General features: G+C 42.1%; 1 protein-coding gene across 1 annotated transcript; it reads right to left on the bottom strand.

Annotated features, from left to right (window-relative positions):
- Positions 1–3911: 3911 nt before the first annotated feature.
- On the bottom strand, positions 3912–11690 carry LOC121363200 (homeobox protein ARX-like). Its single transcript, XM_041485336.1, has 6 exons — positions 11569–11690; positions 10636–10818; positions 10037–10513; positions 9914–9959; positions 5038–5324; positions 3912–4137 (listed from the first exon to the last, which is right to left on the bottom strand). The coding sequence occupies exons 1-6, from the start codon at positions 11688–11690 to the stop codon at positions 3912–3914; spliced, it is 1341 nt and encodes a 446-aa protein (XP_041341270.1).
- Between the last annotated feature and the right edge of the window lie 6942 nt (positions 11691–18632).

The raw sequence follows: 18632 nt of genomic DNA, 5'->3' as shown, positions 1-18632 counted from the left end.
CTCCTCCACGTGCAGCAAGGACAGCCCTGTTCTCAGGCCTGGATGGGGCAGGAGGGATAATAATAATAAAATGGGCAGGAGGGATATCCAAAATCCAGGGCAGACTGTGACACAGCCCACTAGCTGGATTTCTTTAGAGTCCATACATAGAACTGCTCGACTATAAGGTCTACAGAAGTGCCCTGTCCTTAGCTGCCTTTTGTGTCTTTTGGGTGGCAGTGCAGCTGTTGTGAGTGAAGTACAGGTGTGTGTGTATTATCACAGGCTTCTTCCCACGTGTGCTCTTCATACAGCTTCCTGGGAAGCCATAGGTCAGACATTTGCTGTTAGGTAATTGTATTGCTAGGAACACACTGTGCACAATCTCTTCCTCCCTCCCTGCTTTTTCTTTTCTTTTGGCAGTGTAGATTTTATCTAGTGATCCATGGTGTTTTATGGCAATAATATCAAAAAGAAAAAAAAAAGGTTCTACTTTGAGGAAAAACATCTGAAGTTTGGGGATGTTTCTCCCTTATGTTCCTTTTTCTTTGATTTCAGGCATCTTTCCCAGGATGCACAAGCAGAGCAAAACTACTGCCTGGCTGGAGGAGAGAAATCCTTATTTACCTGGTTTAGCTTAAATTCAGCAGATCTCTGTTTCCAAACGGCAGTGCATTGTACTTATTGCTCAAGCTAAGGAAAAAAGTAACATCCCACTCTATGGTTGGCAAATTTGCAGCAAGGACCCCATTGAAAGCTGCTGGCTTACATCTCATATAACCTGAAATAAAGGAGTCACTCACACATTCATAATCAATACAATTACTTCTACTTTACATGAATTAAGTAATTTGTATGGCATTACTGTTTGGGGCATTTGTATCCCTATTCAGAGCACTTCTTCAGTATTTCAGTCCCACTGATGGTAAAGGCAGGTGCGTGCCAGTTACCCACAAAACCAAGGCAAAGCTCTATGGGGAAAGTCTTTTATGTCCATCTAGATTTGAATTTGTAGTCCCTTTCCAATTACTGTGCTAATTGTTTAAGAGATTGCTAGACTAAAAAAGTTTTTAATCACTAATCTGTTTTTGAAAGGAACTTATGGGCTCAAAACCTGAACTACATACTTCTTAAATTAATTTTCTTCATGAATACTTCTTTCTCAATACAGATTTGTGAGTCAGAACACCCTACTGTGCTTGTTTCTTTGTCTTTTCTTCAAACACCTGGCCTATTATTCTCCTTTTTTTCTTTCCCCCAACAAAATCGCTCACTCTTTGTAGGCAAGGTTCTGATGATATAATGTCACTGGAAATACGGAAATTTATCCAGCATCCTATGGCACCAGAACTGAACGTGAACCAGAGGACAAACTGAAAAAAATTTGACCATTTAGCCAAATGTGAGTCCTCCAGTAGAAGTATTTATCGATGTTTTCTGAAGAGATACTAATATGCTTGCAGGATCTTCCAGCAAAACACCTCAAAAACTTGTGATGTGGGGGGTAAAGTCAAGAAGTTTAATTTGAAGATAAGAGTTTTTTCCTCAGTAGTTGCAGAAGATGGCTGGGGTGGGATTGTATTCAAATTTCTTTGTGGCTTTGGAAATCCTCCCATGTATTTTTGCTTTCAGGAAAATCAGATAAACCCAATAAACAACCAGGACTTCAGGCCTGCTTCAGTTGAAATCTGTGCCAGGAAACAATCTTGATGTTACCCAGAGAAGATTAGAAGATTTAGGCTGCAACCTTTCTTTATTCAGAAGAGAGGCATAGGGACAAATACTGCAGTCTCAATCCAGGTCAGTGCAGGCTTTGCCTAAATTAGGACTAAATAATTTATTGCACAAGGCAAGATAAAATGTCAGGAAATAATTGCAATGTTTAGTGTGAGACACGCTCTGTAAAATGGCTGACTTGTTCAGGATAGGGGAGGCTGCAGACCCCATTGCCCTGAGAAAGTCTAGGAAAGCACAGGTCTCTGCTTGGTTAATAGCAAATAGTTGACCCCATGTGCAGCTATGAAACTAAGCTGAAGGTTTTTCAATTAATAGCTCTCCAAAATTTTTTAAAATGTAATTTTAGTACTATATCCATAAAAGCTGGTAATTAAGCCTCTTTTTTTAAAAATTTAAACAGATTGAATAAATAAGACTTCTTCCCTTGGTGTGATATTTCATTTTAAGGTAGTAATAATTAGCACATAAAACTTTCTGGATTTTGGTTATGAGCACTCTGTGGTTCCTAAGCTGATTTCAAGTATTACCCTGCATATTTATTTTCCTAATACCATTAGCTCTCACAGCTGGATTTCAAATGACATGGAAGAATGGAAATTTCTTGGAAGGACTCGTTAAAGCAGAAAAAATGAAATCACCTTAAAGAAAAGCTCTTAATTTCAAAGTAAACCCATCTGAAACATCAGGAAGCTGTGTTCTCTACCTATACCCATTGGGAACTGCTGATGATTGCAGACACTGGCTCCTGCCCAGATAGCACAGGGATGACAACTTCTCCTTAACCAGGAACAGAGCAGGCAATACACTTACCTTTGCTATTCTGCCATGTGTCAAATTGGGCACAGTGGCTTGAAGCTGCAGAGCCATGCAGAAGTGTGCACTGAAGGAGACAGTCCTGGCCCAAGTGTGACACTGGGAGGAGTTCACAGCTGGCAGGGGAGTGGTACCCAGAAGGCTGTGGTCTCAGCAGGAGAGGAGGATGTGTTGGAGAAGCGTGCCCTCTTTTAAGGAGAATTAGGACAGAGCAACACCCAAACTGACAAGGTTTTGGGAGCCAGCCCTGCTGTCCAACCCCGCACTTCCCACACTTGTGCTGGAGTGGCTTGGTGTGCTGGGTGGAGGTAGCAGCTCCCAGCTCTGGCAGGAGCTGTCATGCACATGAATGAAGATACTTGCCTCTGGTCCTGGATGGGGAAGTTCAGCAAAGACTTTAAAATGACCTGTCATGGAGTCCAGGATTGTGATGGACTGTAGACTTAGGCTCAGTAAGGCCTCTGTTTTCACTCATTTCAACATTGGTCCAAGGAAGAATTTAACACGTCACATTGAGTACTCATTTACATTCTGAAACTACTCAAAGCATGAAATGTCTCAAAATATACAAGTAATCTGTTAACTTACTGGCCCAGTAAGGTGTGCCAGAAATCTTGCTAAAAGTATTCAGCAACCTCATATTTACAGCTATAAGCTACTGATTGACATGTATATACCTACACAGAGACCTACAGACAATTTACTGCACACTGCTAACCTACTTTCACAGGATACAGTTCATGTACAGAGGTTAAACTTTCTTAGTTAAGACATTGACACCCTGAACATAAAGGAAATTTTTTAAAAATTTGAAACAAGGTACTCTTTACACTAACCTAGTTCTGAATCAAAAGCCCATACTGAAAATAGTCCCCATCTCATTCCTGCTAAGTCTGTCTAGAATGCAATATTTCACTGGCATTTGCACTTCAACATGAAGCATGGTCTCCAAGTTAATAACTGTGCACTGATTCTCAAGTACTGCATGTAAGAGTTCCTCCTGAGAAATTAAGAATTGCTTAGAAAAGTGGTTATTCCTACAAAGAATTTTGAGCCTTTGGACTAGCTTCTGGTGAGTTCGGTGATTTCAAAGCTTCAGATACATGTTAGCCTGATTTACACAGATGAGACAGTTCCTGCTTCTGTTTCTGCAGTGCAAGAAATTATACAAACCAATTTACTGCCTGATTTCATGTTGTAATGAAGGAAAACAATATTTAGCAGGTTTATTTCCTTTCAGTCTGTTACTGAAGCTGCAGGAAATACAGCTCTGTGTGTGTGTGTGTGTGTTTTCTTTTTTCAAATGTGTCTCTCTAATGAGAGCTACTTATTGGAGAAGGCATTCACTTTCCCCTCCGTGGCTGTAGTCTGTGGGAGAGCTCCTAACAAAGTTCTTTGTTAGTGTTTGTAAGACTGGAGATGAGGTTTAATTGAGGGATTTGTGCTGAATGTTCTTTCGCTTTGAGTCTTAGTGCTGCAATGCTTGACGTTTTCCTTTCAACTGCTGCTGGATCAGTGAAGGCAGTGAGAACAGGGTCTGACGGGGGTCCAGGAGCTTTCATTAGTACTGAAGCTGTTGTCACGAGAGGATTTAAAGCATTGAGAAACCTGTATTTGAAAGAAGTCAATATTACCCAAATTAAGAATTGTTTTGGAGAACAAATACTTACTGAGTTGCAGCTTCCCCCAACAAAGTATTAGGAAAAAAAGTTCCAAAATTCCCAATTTCATTCAAATGTACATTTTTTTAAGCTTTATTCAGCAGTATAGTGGCTTGCCCTTAAAAAAAAAAAAGCAACCAAAACCCAAGCAGAAAACTCCACCCTAAATAAAAAACCAAAATACTTTTAAATAAAATGAGCAAGAGATAATGAGACATGGCATGCAGATATCTAAACTAGCAACCCTTTGCTTAACCCCCTCATGTGAAATTCTTTCTAAACAAACCTTGGATGCTGTAGATCAGCCTGTTCTGTGAAAGCAATAAGCCACCTCATAAAAAGGCCAATTTATATTGCTGTTTGTGCAGACAATTTGTTCAGATCAATTGATTCCATGTGAAAAGCGTTTGTCTGTTAATGTAGTACTAAAATACAAGATCCAATTTCAGCAAGAGTGCTATCTTCTATTTTTTTATATATATGTATATACTTACATATAATATATAATGTATTTACATATTTTATATATAATGTATTTATACTTGAGAGAGTGAGAGGGAGAAGGATGGAGCTGCAGCCACACAGGTCACAGCAGTCTGTACGAAGACTAGAGTTCAGTGAGACCAAAACTGCAGTAAGTATGCACAATTTGTCTTCAAAAAGCAACTACACATTAGGATTTTATTAGCATGACTTAAACCCAAATCTAGCTATTCCTAATCAAGTGATCCTACACAGGAGCTAACCTATTTTAGTAAGTTTATTGAGAACATGCAAGCAGCAAAATAATATAAAAGCAGCATTTTTAACAGTTTTGAAATTTAGAGAAAAGAAAATTATTCTATACCTGCCAAAATGTGGATTTAATATGGGATTTCTGAAGAGAGAAGTCCAGGTAAGACTGCTGAGGCCAAATGGCCCTAAGGTTGAAGGACTAAAAGCTGGGGACATGGACGGCACAGCCAATGTTGAAAGAGGCATTGACCTCCATGTGTGATCTAGGAGGGGAGAATGACCCAGTGGAACATCCAAAAAGAGACCAAGTGGGTGAGTTAAGGAGATTCCCGGAACAGTCCCCAGAATTTCGTTTTTTTCACGTTTCCTCCACTTGGCTCTTCTGTTTTGGAACCAGACCTTCAATAAGAAATTATAAAGGCATTAGCTGAACTTACTCTGCAGTTTGTCTTACCAGCTATTACAGCATGTATTGATATGGATGGAAAAATAATTACTGTTTAACCAAACCCCACTTCCTTAACATAAAAGATCTTTTCATAAAGGCCTTAGTGGGTTTATTACAAAATAAATCACTTTTCAATATTGTATTCAATATTGTATATTTCAATATTGACTGAAGAGTCACAAATGTTTTAAAGCCATTCTCATTTATTAACCTATCACCTGAAATGCAAGAGCAATTACTAAAAATGATCATCATTCTTCCTTTCATAACCTATTTATTGAAAATTAAATTTCAACAAAGCCATTCAAGAGGTGGCAATTATAATACAGTGCAAAAATTGTTTTCCAGAAGTTTTAAATAGCATCTACAGTATTTAAAAACCAGGTTTTGAGGGACTCAGATTGCTTTACCTCAGCCATGCCCTATGACCATTTCCAGCAGTGTAACTTACCTTCCGGTGCTTGAATGTCATGAAGTGTGTGTGGGAGAAAAGCCCTGCACACACCCAGTGCTGATCCCCAGACAAGGCTGTGGCACGCCCCAGCCTTGCTGTCCCGAGCCTGATGTTGTTTCTCTCTATCAATTGACAGAGACACAATTGACTCTTTCAAAGCCCTTGTCCCGGGGTTCTCAGGATCCAGCTGAAGCAGTACGGTGCTGGTCCTTCCATTGCATGCAGTGTATTTACACTGGAAAGCTGCTGTTCTCCTGCAGAGGGATTTGCACCCTCAGATTTAGTGTGTAGCACAGAACTGTCTCGCTCACAGGCAGTCGGCAGAGGGAGGTGCACTCAGCAGAAAATCAGAACATCAAAATTTTGAAGTTGGTACTTGAAATTCTTGAGTGGCAAGACTCATTATTTGGTTTTTCCTCTAGGAACCATCAGCTTTCAATAGTAAGATGTTTTACAAGGGATATCTGAACCTGTGAAATGCCAGGCAGCTATGCCTGCATGGCAGTGAGGACGAGATACTCCATCACTGTTAGTCCAAGACAGGGGTCTGGTAAGGAAAACTAAATTACTGGGATCAGATTAATTTAAATCCCTGTTAACCAGGAATCTCAAATATTTGTAAGTGGAGTTTACCTAAGATCTCACAGGAGAAGACCACCAACTCAAAGGTTTAGTGTTGTCTATGAAAAATATCCAGCTGAAAAGGCAATAATTGTCTCACACTGAGATATGCAGATACAGCCTTTCCTAAAAAGGATAGATGCTGCAAGGGTGTTCATGTCCTTACTAAATCTTAGCACTGTTCTTCAATCTGTTCTTCATAAAGAAGCCTAACACAAAATTAAATGTCTGCTTTTCTGTTTTCTCCATCCTAAAGCAAATCCATTTGATCACTCAGACATGAACTTTGACTACAAAATATTTTTTTTTAATGTTACAGGTAATTTTGGGCTTAACTCCAAAATTTAATTGTCTCTCAGATTTTGTATTTCTCAAACTGGAAGGAAATAGCAGCACAGATATCTGATAATTACTGGTAGAAAAAAGCTGGCTTTCCATTCCTTGTTGGTACAAACCCATCAGTTCAAGTGGTAACAGGAGTAGACCAATGCCTCATACCTTAGACTGACATGACAAACAGCTTTCAAAATTAACTGCACACTTTATAGTCATTAACATTCAGATAAGTCATCTTGCACTATTTGTTAAGCAGTTTTCCTTTGCTTCCAATAAAAGCCTTAACTTGCCCTTATTCTATTTTCAGACACTTCTGAAGTGACAAACTAACCATAACAGAAACTGCTATACCAGTCTTAAGATTTTTATGCCTGTAATATCAATGGCAAAATACTCTAGAAAAAAAGTATTACTTAATACTCAAGAATGAGTTTTAAACCATCAAGTTTTGAATTGCATGCTAAATATCACCCAGATTATATTTGCAATTAGTAGCATCATGCATGTCTGACAAGAGATTCAGGTCTTTTATAAAGGAAAATGTGAGCATGTAAAATTTGATTGCTTTCTTGCTGTAATTTTCTGTAAAAAATGTATCCTATTTAATTGACGTAATACCTAATGATGCTAGAAAGATACATAGATGTGCATAACTGTATCATGTTTCTGCTGTAAGTGAATAAGAGGATCATAATGAGAAAATATGACAAGGATTTCTTGATCAGTTATATCTGTAAGCCAATGTTTTAAAACTGATGCAGTTTATGGCAATGAAATACCCATGAAACCTTTTACCCCTCACATTAAACAAGATAAAAGATTCCTTTAACTTCTTCTTATTTTCTTCCCATCCTAACAATGTGAATAATGAGAAACATGAATGGCAACAACAGATGCAAATGCTATTGAAGAGCAATCCCAACATGAGTCCAGGTTATGAAAAGGTTTTGCAGACTCTCTGACTACCTCTTTCCCAAGGTAAGGAATCTTATTGGGAAGGAATTCTCCCTTATTCTAGAAAAGTAAATAAGGGGGGTGTTGGATGAAGGAGAACTCTTTGAAATGATGATGGACTGAGCATATATTCATGCCAGGTTTTTTTCTTATTTGTTCATTTTTATGTGAGACTCAAAAGGCCAGAGGAGGAACAATGCAGTGGCTGGTACCCATTTCAGCTGGTTTCTCCCCAGACAAGCAAACCTCCATTTGTAAAGGACACTGAGGTGAAGAAATGGTCTGACTGCATTGGGTAAGATTAATTTCTTGAGTTTACACTTGACTAAGTAAAGAGATGCCACTTTCCATGTCAAGTGATTTAGCCAGGTACCATGGGAGAGGATTGGAAGTCTTCATTTCACACAGGATGCCTTACAGAGCAACTATGAGCATGGACAAAGTATTTGGTAATTATGGTGGTTTAAGTTCAGTACATCACTGTCATTCCTTCACATCCCCTTCCATCCAGGCTGAGCCCAGTTTGCCACAGGGTGGGAGCTGGGGCTTGGCTCTGTGCACTGCAGGCTCACACTGAACAGCTGTGCTGACTCTGTGCCCCGTGCTCAGGAGACTTGTGTTAAGACCTAACAGTTTAAGGAGGCAAAGACGTACCAGGAACAGCTCTTTGCTGTTCCTTCCATCCCCTGGGGATGCATCAACTCTTGTTAATTTTCTTGTTAATTCCTTTTTGGCTCCATCAAACAAATGTTTTGGTTTTGTTTGGTTTTTTTTCCTAGATGAGTCATTAGGAGATGAGTTCCTCTTTGCCATGGACCATTGCACCATTCCTTCACGGGCTCTACAGAGTATGTACCCCACAAAGGGAATTTGATAGTAACAGTTAAAGTAACAACTTTTCACCCATGTCTTTTTCATTGTTAGATGCCATGTGCAATTGTCAGAGACTGGGGGATGTCAGTGACTGGAGGTTTTAGTCATTGTTGGTGTTAGGAAGAGTGGAGGATACATAATTCCCCTCAAGTCCACAAAAGAGAGCTAAAAAGCTCATCTAGGTGTTCTTTGAGTCAATTATACAGTACCATTCATACTTCTAATGCCTTTTTTGGAGATGGTGCATATTAAAACAAAAAGCTAAAAAAGTTACAGTTTTACAGACTGTAACTGTGGTGTGAACCATTGCAGATCCAGAGACTGGAGTAATGACATAGTATTCAAAGAAGGATCTGGCATTAACAGTATCAAAGCTATGCAGTAGTAAGCAGGACTGTCGCACTGAGCAGCTGCACCAGTTCTCAGTCTTTCACAAGTAGGCACATACTCAGAGTTGTGCTGGAACAGTCAATATCTGATCTATAGCACAAGCCAAATTTAGTACAATTGTCATTTGCAGCTTATAAATACTTGAAAGTCTTCACACCTTTTGAAACAACTTTATTATTTGTTTATTTATTTTTTTTAGGTTATAATTTCTGTATAAAAATTTTTAGGTTATACTTTTCTGTATAAAAAGGGGATTTCTAGGTTATCAAGAGATGAATCTAAAAAAAGGATTTTTAAGGGATATTATTAAGGAAGAGTTCATAGAGTCAGAAAAAGTTACTAAGTCGTTTGCAGTTTAAGCAAACTGCAGCCTACAAGGAATTAGTGTCTGTCTAAGTATGCTGAAGTTTTACAGGCATTGCTGCAATCACAGCCCAGCTGGACATAAAATTCTCTGGGACAGGACCTGTCAGAATTCTCTGACTGTCATATATGAATGTCAAATTCATATTTCATTTGTTTTATCCGGTCATTAAGAAGCGTTTTTAGTTTTATTGAGCTAAGTTAGACCAAGAGAAGGATGCTAACTCTGCAGCCTCAGTAAATAACTTCGAATACCCCACAGAACCCCTCATTTTCTATAAACAACCTAATTTATCCTTTTTTATTCCTGCTTTTCGACCCATGAAGGCGGCAGCACAAGCGGGAGTGAAGCGCAACATGGGAATGCCCCCGAGCCGCCGCTTCCCCGCCGCGGAGGTAACGCGCCGCTTGCTCCGTCCCTTCAGCACCACCCGCCGCGGACAGGACGCGTGCCCGGCACCGCCACTCTTCCCTTCCCGCCCGGCTGAACCCGAGCGAAAACGCTCCGTGTTCAACCCTCTCTTGTCCCTCGTCCCCTCCGGCACTCACCTGCACCCGGGCTTCCGTCAGGTCAAGGCGCAGGGCCAGCTCCTCTCTGCGGGAAGAGCGCTCAGTTAGAGCCGGAGCTCGCCCGCCGCCCGGCCCGGCCGCGCCCGCCCCTCCCGCCGCTACCTGGTGAACACGTCGGGGTAGTGCGACTTGCAGAAGGCGCGCTCCAGCTCCTCCAGCTGGAACGTGCTGAACGTGGTGCGGTACCGCCGCTGCTTCCTCTTCACCGGACCCGCCGCCTCGGGGCCGGGCGGGCGCTCCTCACGCTCCTCCGCCTGCGGCTCCTCCGCGGGGCTGCGCGCTCGGCCGGGCCGCGGCGTCTCCGCGCGTTCCGCGCCTGCGGGAGACAACCGCGGAGTTACTGGGGCGGCCGGCCGTGGAGCCACCCCGCCGCCCCTCACCGGGCCACCTGTCACCGCGCCGCCCTCCCCGCCGCCCCTCACCGTGCCGGCCCGCGGCGGGGCCCCGGCCCAGGATGCTGTCGATGAAGTAGGAGGTGAGGAGGTGCAGGGCCGGCGGGGCGGCGGGGGCCGCGCTCTGCATGGCTGCGGGCAGGGCCCCCGCGCCGCGCCGCGTTTTATGTGCGCGGGCAGCGCCCGGCTGCGCGCCCCGGCATTAGCATTTCATTAGCGCGCGGCGTCAAGGCCGGGGGTGGGACGCGCCGTGCCCCGCTCCCCGCGCAGCGCCGGCCGCCTCCCCCGGGCGGGCACGGAGGCGTTCACCGCCCGTTCGCCTTCGGCCCTTCACCGCCCTGGGGCCGCGCCGCCCGCTCCCTCCGCTCCCGCAGCCCGGCGGGAACTTTTGGGAGCCTGGTTCGGGGGCGCGGAGCGGCTGCGGGGAAGTTGTGCCGGTGCCCGGCTCCTCGAGAGCTGCGGATGGGTCCCTCTGAGGGCTGAGGGACCCGGCTGAGACCCAGGAGTGAGGGAGAAGAGTCACTAGTGTTTACCTTTATTCCTCTTCATGACTTTACACTTGTTGAATTCAGCTTTTTAAGGCTGACCTTGCAAAGTACCGTGTGCCAGCAGGTGAAGGGAAAGTGCACAAACCCATGCAAGACGGAGTCCTTTTTCCTGGAGATCTCTAATTCCACTCCTGCTGTAATTATGTTGTCCGTGCAGTTACAGCAATGGTTCCTCAACAGGAGGCCTGGAAACGATTTCCTGCACAGGGAGACTTCCAGCAGTTCTGTGATCTTACTGTGGTGTACTGATAGAGACTGTCATAAATGAGATGACAAAATGACTTGAGCCTGAGATCTTGATTTTGGGGGATGAGAATGAAATACTGCTTTCTAGAGAGTCTTACAGAGAGTACAGCAGAAAAGGGCTAAGAACCCCCAAACCCCAAAACTAGTGGCTGAAAGCTGAAGCCAGAAAAATTTAGATTAGAAATGAGGCAAAAATTTAAAAATCTCTGTGTTTATATCTAAGTTTTGAAACAAGAGTGGTTCTGTGTTCTGTGTCTTCATATCAAGTTTACATTATTACAAGTTTACATATTAGTTTACATTCCAGCTGAAGACATAGAGGCTGTCAGTGCAGAAATGCTTCCTGACTCTGTGACCTGTCAAAAATCTTTTGGTTACTCCTGGCATTGCAGCCCACAGGCATTTTTTTTTTTCTTTCCAGTTTTTTCCTCCTCTCCTCCTACCTTACTGGGGCTGTGTGACTGCTTTAGTGGTTCTATCTTTGTACTGACAGAACTCCTTACTGGCTCTCTGTTCTGCTGCAGGGCTCTTCTTTGACTCAGACCTTGACTTCATTCCTTTCACTACCATTTGGTTTGGCCTGGAGCAATACCTTCGTGAACCTATTCCTGTGGCATCCTCTATGAGAAGGTTTGGGGCAGCACCTTGTGATGTTAACTCTTGAAAAAGTAAGGTGCTTGTATGAAAGATGACTCTGGTAACATTTACAGAAAGTGGGGTTTTCTAACATGGTGTTTATTTGACATTTTCTATTTATTGCCCTATTCAAATCCTGATCCTACATTCTAAAGCTCAGACTGCCACATTCAACCTTAATTGTGTTCAAAGGCCTAGGGACTCATTTGTGTAGGGAAAAACAATGATTCTATGCATCCTATGGACCAAATGCTGTCAACTCCAGGAAACAAGGTTTGAGTGATCTAATTTCCTCTGACTAAAGAAACTGTCAGAACTTCATAAGGAATGTCCTGGATGTGAAATAGCCAGTGATATGTTTGTTTTACAATTACAATGTGTTACAACATGTAAAAATGTGTTACAGTTGCACATTTGTCTATGGTCAAAGAGAAGCCCCTGCATCTTGGAGAGCACGCCCAGGAATTCCAGTGGGATCTCCCAAGAGCCAGAAGGGACTAATTTTTGTTACTTCTGTCTTTCATACAAACCAAATCCATGAACAACAGCAGACAAAACTTCTGTGAGGAGCTGCAGGGGTGGCTTCTGTGAGAACCTTCCCCCACATTCAACAGGCCAATGCCAGCTGACTCCAGGATGGACCCACTGCTGGCCGAAGCTGAGTTCATCAGCAATGCTGGAAGCACCTCTGGGACAACAGAATTAAGAAGAGGAAAAAACCTGCACAACAGCAACTGCAACCAGAGGGAGGAGTGAGAATATGAGAAGAACAGCTTTGCAGACACCCAGGTCAGTGAAGAAGAAGGGCAGGAGGTTCTTCAGGTGCCAGAGCAGAAATTCCCCTGCAGCCTGTGGTGCAAAGCTGTGGTGAGGCAGCTGTGCCCCTGGAGCCTGTGGGTGTCCATGGTGGAGCAGAGATCCACCTGCAGTCCAGGGAGAACCCCTGCAGCGGGTGGATGTACCCAAAGGAGTTTATGAACCTGTGGGAGCCAGTGCAGGAGCAGGTTTGCTGGCAGAACTTGTGACCCCATGGGGACCCACTGAGGAACAGTCTGTTCCTGAAGGACTGCAGCCTGTGGTGGAAGAGACCCATACTGGAGAAGAGCCAGGACAGCTGACCCACCTGAGCAAAGGGGTATCCCAGAGCATATGAGGTCTGCTCAGCAATAACGGCTAAGGGAAAAGGTTGTAGGGCATTTATTATTATGAAATTTGTCTTCTAGAACAGCTGCCTACATGGGCTGAAGCCCTACTTCCCAAAAAGTAGCTGAACATTATCTGCTAATGGGAAATAGAGACTAAATCTTTTGTCTTCTTTTGCTTCTGTGCCTGACCTATGCTTTTGCATTATTAAACTGTCTTTATTTTAATCCATTATTATTTTCATTTTTTTTTCTTCCCTCCCTGTCAAAGAGGAGAGACAGCAGCTTGGTAGGCAACTTGGTTTAGCCAAAGCCTAGCCACAATATATTTGTATTTTTCAGATATTCTCAGGCAGGCCACGTTTACACTGCTGACTGATGCTTGAGTTGTTATTTTGGGTTTGTATTGTGTCTTGTTGTGAGCTGAGCAACCTATGTCATAGTTGCTGCATAATGCCACTGAAAAATGCCCTAAAAGAATGTGATTTAAATGCTTTTTCATTACTTTGTGTTTAACCAACCTTGTTGCTACTGCTTTCTTGGTTTTCTTTGGCTCCCATACAAAGTGAAATGTGACAGATGAATAATAAAGCTGACCTTGTCCATGGAGTGTTTGAAAGATGAAGGGAAGAATATGCATCTGTTTGTGCATGACAGCAGAGCTCCAACTGCATAAGGGGCACTGGTGTTTGCTGTGCTTGAAATGTCTCTTGGCAGTTTGATAATGTATTTCTGCATCCTTATACTGCCTTAAATATATAAAGATATGTTAATGAAGTTTAATATTTAGGCTTAGAAAATAATCCTTTCCATATCTACATTAAAAAAAAGTTTTGAGATGAAATATGTGATGAGGTTAACAGGAAAAATTTCTTGAGCATGGCCAAGGAGTTGATTTGATAGCTCGGCATGGATCTTTATTGGCTTGAAAGAGGAAAATAGCTACTAACGTGAGAATTAAGTGCAAAACTTGGGTAAAGCAGATTCTGATGACAGCTCTGCATTGACTGTGGCTGATGTCCTAGGAAGCAGATGAAAAGTGCTGAGAACCTTTAATACCAGTATACCTCTTTGGATTGTTCATATTCTTATTAACACAACTGTTTTCTCATTCTGTTTCTGTTTTACACAGAGGCCTGAAGATCTGCATGAACTTGAAAATCAGCACCTCTCTTTCATTTTATGGGATTAGATCTAGGTTGTGTGTGGCAATCAAGTAAATACTGGGGAAATGCAAGACTGAATGTTGTGGTACAGCCTTAGTTGGTTTCTCTCAAGCCAATTGATACTTATTATATCAGCTGCACCAGAGTGCAGTAACTCTTTTGTAATGGAACCACAGTAAGCTGGTTTCCCATTTCAGTTAATAACTTGTGAAAATAATGTAAGTGCTTTTTGCTGATTAGGCATACGTGACTGCTCGGAAAAGAATGTGTGTGCAGTACATGGCAATTCAGCTTTCCTTTCTGTGCTGCATATTCAAAAGCACAATAAAATATTAGTTGAAAGAAGAATAAGATAAGAATTGGAATGTTGCTGACTTAGGAGAAGGCACTGTGTTGAGATGGCAGACACTGCTGTCACTGTGCTCATTCTGACCAACCCACCTGGAGCAGATGTCCCTCTCTTGTGTCCCCATCCAAATCTCTTGGCAGTCTCACTTTCAGATCTCTTCCTTCTCCCTCTCTGACCTTTGATTTTATGCAGACAAATAAACTGAGAGCCTCAGTCTTCCCTTTGTGCAGCTAGTTGTTGGAGGAGATAGATTATTCTTGAAAGGCTGGCATGTAAGGGGGTCCTGTTGAAGTGACATGAAAGTGTTGCAAGATACCTGGAATGACCTAAACACACTGCACTGAGTGTCCTCTCAGTAACTGCTGTAGTGCACTAGTTCTCAAACCCTTTGGTAAAAAGTGAAGAGCTCCTTGGTGCACAGGTACCTCTAGCAGTGCTGTAATGATAAATTAATATTTACTGGATCTGCTAAAGCCACCCCTTTGGGGGGTCACAATTAAATGAGGCTCTAATCTCTTCTATAAGGTCAAAAAAGAGTATGTTTTAACATCTCAAAGTTTCTAGACTCTGCATTTATGGAGCAAAAAACTGGTAGCACCTAGGATCCCAGAAGACCAAGAATAAGTAAAAAGGATGCAATATTTGCATATATTTGCAATATATGCAAATATAATTTGTTTTTTCTTAGAAAGTGCTAGATAATAGACTAAAAATACATTTTAAATCTCTGTTTAAGGGTTCATATTTTACTGTTTCTGAGGGGTGTCTGTCCTCTATCATGTTTACATATTCCTAGGGTGAAAATTACTTTTTTTTTCAAATTACTTTTTTTAGGGGCTGACTATGAATGTTGGACTAGACTTGGAGGACCACATTACTTCTTCCTTTGCTGGCCCTTGACAACAAATCACTACTTCTATGTGCATCATTTATTCATATGTGAAATTGGAATGGTCACACACTCATTGCTATTAAATTATCTCTGGGAAAGCTGGGTCTGTTTAGAATAATATTTAGAATAAACACAGCTGATGCTTACCCATTTACAATTGTAAAATGTGTTATACCCATAAAAAACACGCTACATACGTTCCCTTTTTAAGCCCTAAATATAATCTTGTGTTAGTTTCAAAATGACCACTGGAAATTTTTTCTGATTACTTTTTTCTGTATTGCCATGATTATTTTAGAAACAAATCTTTACCAGGTGTGTTCTTCAGTATTGTTTGAGGTCCTCTGGTGTTCATTTATGCAGATATGGAGCTATCCAGTTCTTCCCAATAATAATTCCAACTCACTTTATGGACAGGGACTGAAGTCAGGAAACTTCAAAGAGTTGTGAACTGTCCAGTAATGTGCAGGAGAGGTTCTGCTACAATCTCTGTGTCTCAATTTTCTGCAAATATAGTAAGTAATTGTTGTTTCATCCTAGTATTTATAAAAATTTTGCTACTGCCCTTATGGATATTTGAGGCATCGGGAGGTAGAATAGTGAAGGAAATTTGGACAGTTCTCTATATAAATGTGGTTGTCCATCTTCAGCCTTATTGACTGAACTATCCAATTTTCCCTTTAATATACCCTCTTTAGTACACTAGAAATTTTATAGGAGGAATAATTGTAGAAATCCACAGTATCTGTTCCTATAACAAAAGTGTAAGTGAAATAGTCAGTCAATATAGGATAGTCTGTAGAGATACAGTTCTTTTAATGTATCCATGTGCTCATAGCCATTCAGTAATACTCTGGATGTTAGTACAAAACAAATGTGACTGTAGTGAGGTTCCTTCCCTGTTTTTAGGTTGCTTTACTTAATCACTTTGTCTTTTTAAACATCAGAAAGCCCTGTGTTTGGTAATGGAGTGATTTGGAAACTCCTTGTGTGGATTTATTGAAGTACAGAGTCTTTCTTGGCTTGCAGGGTTGTAGCACAGGTTTCTGACGTTCCACAGCAGTTCTGCTGCTCATTCATGACTGAAAGTACAATGCGAATCAGACCTGGATTGTGTCCGACTCTACAGGTCATAGAATCGTTTGGGTTGGAAGGGACTTTAGAGATCATATTCAACTTCCCTGCTGTGGGCAGAAACACCTTCCACTCGATCAGGGAGACCTTCCTGTACTGCGAGCTTTTCCCTTTTTTTTTTTTTTTTTTTTTTTTTTTTTCATGTGTGCTGCAGAAAAGGAGATTCAGGGGTTTTTTTTTGGGAGCTATTTTCTGATAGTGTTTTAATGAGAAGTCACAGTATGCTGCCATTAGAAGCAGTATGTGCTGTCAGAAGGGAGTATTTTCCTCGTCTCTCCCTTCTCCCGCATGTATATCTGATATGCTAGGAAAGGCTTATCAATTTCTTCCAAATATCCTATTCACACAGCTTTGATGAGCCTGCAGGCTTCTTCCCATCAGGATTGCCTTGATTTTACCCTCCTGTGGCATCAGCCTGTGTCTCTCTTCTTCAGAGCATGGCTGTCTTTGAAGAGAGCAATGCAACAGTGTGAATGCGAGGTAACATTCTCAAAGAAGAAACCTGTTCCTTTTCTTTGTCTGAGCACCGATGTGCTGTACAAAACCACTCTCAGCTCCTAGGCTGACTTGGGTCACACTTTATGACTGCATCGAGAAGTTTACCTTTTCTTTGGCAGAGCTTAAGGAAGGTGAACTCTGCGCTCCCTCTTGTGGCACATGTAGAAATGTGAAGAAAGTTTGGGGAAAAACTGCCTGTCACAGTGCGGGAAGTTGAATGTGTTGGTTTTACTTAGCATCTTGTGACAGAATAAAGTGAGATTTCTGACGTTACCCGAAGTGGTGTGAAAGTAAAAGGTTTTCTTAGGTCAAAACACAGACCTGAAGCAAATAGCTTTCTCAAGCAAGGCTAAATGTTGGATTTTATCATAGCTTTCCAATAGTCAGGGAATGCAGAATGGTGAAATACAGTTAGGTATATGCTCTCTTGATTGATTTTTACATGAAAGAATAGCTTAGGAATATTTACCTCACACTAGATAAATTTTTACATCACTGCAGACCTTTGTGCCATTTGGTGTGTCTTCCCCTTTCTATTACTCTTTTGGTGTATTTGGTGTATTTTTCCCTTTCCCTTACTTCTTCTTAGGTTTGTGATCCAATAGCAGAAAATGCATTAATTTTGTGATCCATTAGCCTGCCTGGCCCTAGATTTTACAAAACATTTACATAAGATGTGCAAAGATACTGATCCCATGGGTAGAAATTATGTGCACTCTAGAGATGAGAAAAGGAATAGCAACAGAGAACCCCAGATTACTGCAGGTTTCTCTACCTCTGTCAAGATGCTGCATTTTCTTGGGCTCCATAATGCCACTTGTGATAATGTGTTTTTCTGGAAATATTTATGCCCTCAGGGAAGAATTTGTTTAAACTTTATAGTGAAGCATTTTGCAAAGTCATCTGCAGGGTGAGGAGCCTGGTTTTGAAGGGGTCTTCACTATTTTTTCCTGTTTAGCTTCATGTCTTTGCCATGGGCTGCAGTGTTACTGCACACACACATGTGGGAGTGCCCAGAGCTCCAGGACCCCCAGGTCCCCTGCAGTTGTGAACTGGTGCAAAGTCTGATCTTGAAGTTACTGAGAGGCAAGTGAGGAATATCAGAGAGGTGAGTAGTTATGTAGTTGTTAAAGAGGTAACTGGTGTTACACAGTTACAGGAAAAGAGAAACAGATCTAGCTCAATTATGCAGAACTAACACCACAGAATGACTGTGGTTTTGGCCCAATAATAGTTTTAAGGAATGATGGTATCACTGCCTAAACAGGCTAATAATATTCTGCAGGTTATATCATGACTTCCCTTCTCTGTTGACCATAATTGTGTCCATTAAATGTGTGCAGCCTCCAATATCATCCAATGTCACCAATAGTCTCGTGGACAGTAAGAGCCATTGCTGTTGGTTAGATTTAGTGGGATTTTGAGAAGGTGGGATGGAGTTGGGCCCATGGTTTGGGTTTGTGCTGGATGCAGTGCTGGTAACTCAGAGATGTTTTTGTTACTGCTGAGCAGGGTTTACCCTGAGCCGAGCCCTTCTCTGCTCCTCAGCCCAGCCCAGCAGCGAGAGGCTGGGGGTGCACAAGGAGCTGGGAGGGGACACAGCCAGGACAGCCGAGCCCAGCTGACCCCAGGGATGCCCCAGAGCACAGGGCTCATGCTCAGCTCAGAAATCTGGGGGAGAAGGAGGAAGGGGGG

This window comes from Pyrgilauda ruficollis, unplaced genomic scaffold (genome assembly GCF_017590135.1).
Source record: "Pyrgilauda ruficollis isolate IOZ18807 unplaced genomic scaffold, ASM1759013v1 scaffold7, whole genome shotgun sequence".
NCBI classification, from domain to species: Eukaryota; Metazoa; Chordata; class Aves; order Passeriformes; family Passeridae; genus Pyrgilauda; species Pyrgilauda ruficollis.
The sequence above is the reverse complement of the archived record's forward strand: the minus strand, read 5'-3'. Positions and strand labels throughout refer to the sequence as shown.